Consider the following 4,231-nt stretch of genomic DNA (forward strand, 5'->3'; position numbering starts at 1 on the left):
CAAGAAAGAGATATTATGTAAAAAATTATAAACATAAGAGACCATATAGAAAAAAGAAATCTATAAAAGAATGTACTTGTTATAATTGTGGAAAGTTAGGACACTTAGCTAGAGATTGTAAATTACCGAAAAATCCAATTAAGAAGGGCGAGATGGTTGGAAAATGATTCTAATATTTTAAGATGTATTTGTATTATTGTTTTAGGTCCATTCCTTTATATTGAGTACTTAATATATTTCTTGTGATTGAATCTCTAGTCTTGACTGGTGATAATTCTTATACAATTCCTATGGTAACAATGAATTTTCCAGCCATTAAGGAGTCATTTCAACGTTGTCTTTTAACTTTGTAAGATAATTAGCCCATATGAAATTTGCTTGGTTATCTTCATTGACATTTTAACTGTCTTCTTATTTAGCATCCTTGTTGCGGATAGCCATTGAAGACATTAGCTTCTTATGTTATGGTCTTATACACCTATATATACTCACATATTTTTGTCTAGGGAGTAGATTTTTTTCATTTATAGAGGAAATAAACCTACACTGCATAAAATATTCTTAAGAATAGTGTCTTTAACACATCTCTAGCTTTCAAAGTTTCTTCTATAGATTTGTTCCCTAGATTTTTTTCATTTATAGAGGAAATAAACCTACACTGCATAAAATATTCTTAAGAATAGTGTCTTTAACACATCTCTAGCTTTCAAAGTTTCTTCTATAGATTTGTAACTAACTATTTTTCATAATATTTCCAATAGATTGAGATATATTTTTATCCTAGAGTGGTTCCAAAGAAAATACACCTACACTGCATAAATATTTTTTTCTACGAATAGTGTCTTTAACACGTCTCTGGCTTTCAAAATTTCCCCCTTAGATTTGTGACCAACTATTTTTCATAAGATTTCCAATAGATTGAGATATATTTAAAGCATAGCGTAGTTCCAGAAAAAATACACCTACACTGCATAAAATATTCTTAAGAGTATTGTCTTCAACACACCTCTAGCTTCCAAACTTTTCCCGATAGATTTGTGACCAACTATTTTTCAAGAGATTTCAAAATAGATTAAGAATAGTGTCTTTAACATGCCTCTAGATTTCAAAGTTCCCCCTACAGATTTGTGATCAACTATTTTTCATCCGATTTCCAATAGATCGAGATATATTTCAATCATACCGTTGTGGGATAAAAAAAATAGTTAAATAAAATAGAAAGGAATTGGTGTTGCAACATTGTTAGTGTGGTGACATGAAGTTGAAAAGTTGTGTTACAACATGATTTGAAAATTGATGTCGCACCATGTAAACTTTGGGAAGTTCTTCTATAAATAGATTACTTCTCATTCATTTTGAAATACACCAAAATTGAGAGAGCAATAGAGAGAAAGAAAAGAGAGTAATCCACAGATATTCTATATTATGTGAGATAATAGTGTGGGAGTAATATTGTAGTAAATTATGAGAAATAAAAGAGTGTTGTTTCGTTTATAAAGAATAGTAGTTTTTTGACACTATCAAGTTGTTATCAGTATTATTGTATTACTCCATTGGGTATTTTATTTACCCCGTTATAATATTTGGTGTCGTCGTTACACTCTTGTTATTACTATTTTGTGTGGATATTATCCTGGGTGGGATTATTTTGTTTTCCCAGCAATAATAAATAATAGTCCATTATCTTTTCAGTACCCCGCCTTAAAAAAAATTATGAAAAGTAGTACCTACAATGAAAGTCATTCTTGGATCTCAAGATGTTTGGGATATTGTAGACAAAGGGTGTACAAAACTCGCCAATGAGGAGACTGTTTCAAAATAAAAAAGATGTCTTAATTAAGACAAGGAAGAAAGATCAACAGGCTCTCACTCTCATCCACCTATGTCTGGATAATGGTATGTTTGAGAAGGTGACTGATGCAACCACCTCGAAGGAAGCTTGGGAGATTTTACAAAATTCTCTCCAAGAAGTTGACAAGGTGAAGAAAGTAAAACTTCAAACTCTAAGGGCTGATTTTGAAGTTTTAAAAATGAAAGAATCCGAATCCATTTTGAATTTTTGTTCAAGAGTGATACTGTTATGAATCAACTAAGAAGGTACGGGGAGAAAGTAGATAATGTGCGTGTGGTAGAAAAGATCCTTAGCTCTTTAACACCCAAATTTGATTATGTGGTGTGCGCTATTGAAGAGTCTAAAGATTTAGACTCTATGACAGTAGAGCAATTGGAAAGTTCTTTACAAGTCCACGAAAAAAAGATGAAAAGAAGATTAGAGCAACTTCTTAAAACTCAAACATCCTTCAAAGATTTTGGAGGTGAAAAAAGTTGCAGAGAAAATGTACAACGACGAAGCCGTGGCTGCCGTAGAGGTCGTGGAAGAGGAAGGAGTAATACCAACAAATTCAACAATGAAGATAAAAATCACCAAACATTCAGAGGCCGTGGTCGTAGACAACTAGGAGGAAGAAGGCATGGAGCTTATCAAGGTACCAATGAAATGAGGTATGACAAATTTAAAATTGAATGCTACAACTGTCATAAATTTGGACATTACTCTTGGGAATGTTGTAGTAATTTTGAAGAAAAGGCTAACCTTGTTGACAATAACAAAGAAGAAGATGAGTCAACATTGTTAATGGTACTTACAAAATATGATACAGATGATTACAGGTTATGGTATCTTGATAATGGAGCAAGTAATCATATATGTGGATATGAAGATAAGTTTGTGGAGATCAAGAAGACGATGAAAGGTAATGTATCTTTTGGAGATACCTCAAAGATTCAAATTAAAGGAATAGGTACGATTGTGATATTCTATAAAAAAAATGACGATCACAAATTGATCTATGAGGTTTACTATGTGCCAAAACTAAAAAATAATATTTTAAGTTTGGGTCAACTTCTTGAAAAAGGATATGATATTCACATGAAAAATATGCATCTTTGACTTAGAGATTCAAGTTATAATTTAATCGTCAAACTGCATATGGCAAAAAATAGATTATTTCCTTTGAATCTTAAGACCATTAATGCAAAGTGTTTGAAGGCTAATGTGCAAGATGAGTCGCGGTATTGGCACATGCGATTTGAACATTTAAACTTTGAAGCTCTCAAATCAATGGGAGACAAGAACTTAGTTGATGGAATTTCATCAATCAATCATCCCAATCAGTTGTGTGAAGCTTGTCTTCTTGGAAAACATGCAAGGAGGATTTTTCCGAAGGAAACCACGTCAAGAGCAACTAATCCACTTCAGCTTATTCACAGTGATATGTGTGGTCCAATCGATCCACCTTCTTTTTGTAAAAGTAAATACTTCTTACTCTTTATTGATGATTTCAGTAGAAAGACTTAGGTATATTTCTTGAAGTAAAAATCAGAAACTTTTGTTACCTTTAAAATTTCAAAGCACTTGTAGAAAAAGAGAACGGCTATGAAATAAAAGCCTTAAAGTTCGATAGAGGGGGCGAATTCACTTTAAAAGAATTTAATGACTTTTGTCAGTCTCATGAAATTCGTCGCCCTCTAACAGAACCTTACTCGCCCCAACAAAATGGAGTTGTAGAAAGAAAAATAGAATAATTCTTACTATGGCAAGATGTATGTTGAAAGCTAAAAATATGCCAAAAGAATTTTGGGCCGAGGCTGTTTCATGTGCAGTTTATTTAAGCAACAGGTCTCCAATAAGAAATGTGAAAGATCAAACACCTCAATAAGCATGGGGCGGAAGAAAGCCAAATGTCAAGCACTTGAGAATTTTGGCGAGCATAGCCTATGCTCATGTTCCACATCAAGGGACAGCTAAACTTGATGATCGAAGCGTCAGGTATGTGTTTATTGGCTATGACACTAGTTCAAAAGGCTAAAAGTTATACAATCCAAGAAATAACAAAGTGATGGTCAATCGTGATGTTGAATTTGATGAAGAAGCGTCATGGAATTGGGATGGCCAGGAGGCTCCGAAAGAAAGAACATATGATTTTCTTTCATATTTTGGAGATGAAGAAGAGCAGGATACCATGGCACCTGCACATGATGCAACCCTACCAGCAAATATTGTTTCTCCTTCTTCTCAAGATCAGAGTTCAAGTGAAAGGCCACAGAGGATAAGGAGCATCCAAGAACTCTATGATGACACAGAAGAAGTTACTAATTTTGATCTTTTGTATTGTTTCTATGCTGACAGTGAACTAATGAATTTTGATGAAGCTGAATATGTGGCAGCAAC

At 33.4% G+C, this 4,231-nt stretch overlaps 1 protein-coding gene across 1 annotated transcript; it reads left to right on the plus strand.

Moving 5' to 3' along the window:
* Positions 1 to 1,799: 1,799 nt before the first annotated feature.
* LOC124898644 lies at positions 1,800 to 3,358 on the plus strand. The gene is made up of 3 exons (XM_047412294.1): positions 1,800 to 1,979; positions 2,069 to 2,758; positions 3,050 to 3,358. Exons 1-3 carry the CDS (start codon positions 1,800 to 1,802, stop codon positions 3,356 to 3,358), a joined length of 1,179 nt encoding a protein of 392 aa, XP_047268250.1.
* Positions 3,359 to 4,231: the final 873 nt, after the last annotated feature.

The sequence above is a fragment of the Capsicum annuum genome, chromosome 1 (assembly GCF_002878395.1).
Source record: "Capsicum annuum cultivar UCD-10X-F1 chromosome 1, UCD10Xv1.1, whole genome shotgun sequence".
NCBI classification, from domain to species: Eukaryota; Viridiplantae; Streptophyta; class Magnoliopsida; order Solanales; family Solanaceae; genus Capsicum; species Capsicum annuum.

Bases quoted from the DNA above. Each gene is read 5' to 3' on its own strand.
- LOC124898644 (XM_047412294.1), top strand. From the start codon at position 1,800: ATGAGGAGACTGTTTCAAAATAAAAAAGATGTCTTAATTAAGACAAGG. The intron at 1,980-2,068 runs GTGAAGAAAGTA...TTTTTGTTCAAG, and splicing joins CTCTCCAAGAAGTTGACAAG to AGTGATACTGTTATGAATCA. The intron at 2,759-3,049 runs GTATCTTTTGGA...AAGTGTTTGAAG, and splicing joins AGAAGACGATGAAAGGTAAT to GCTAATGTGCAAGATGAGTC.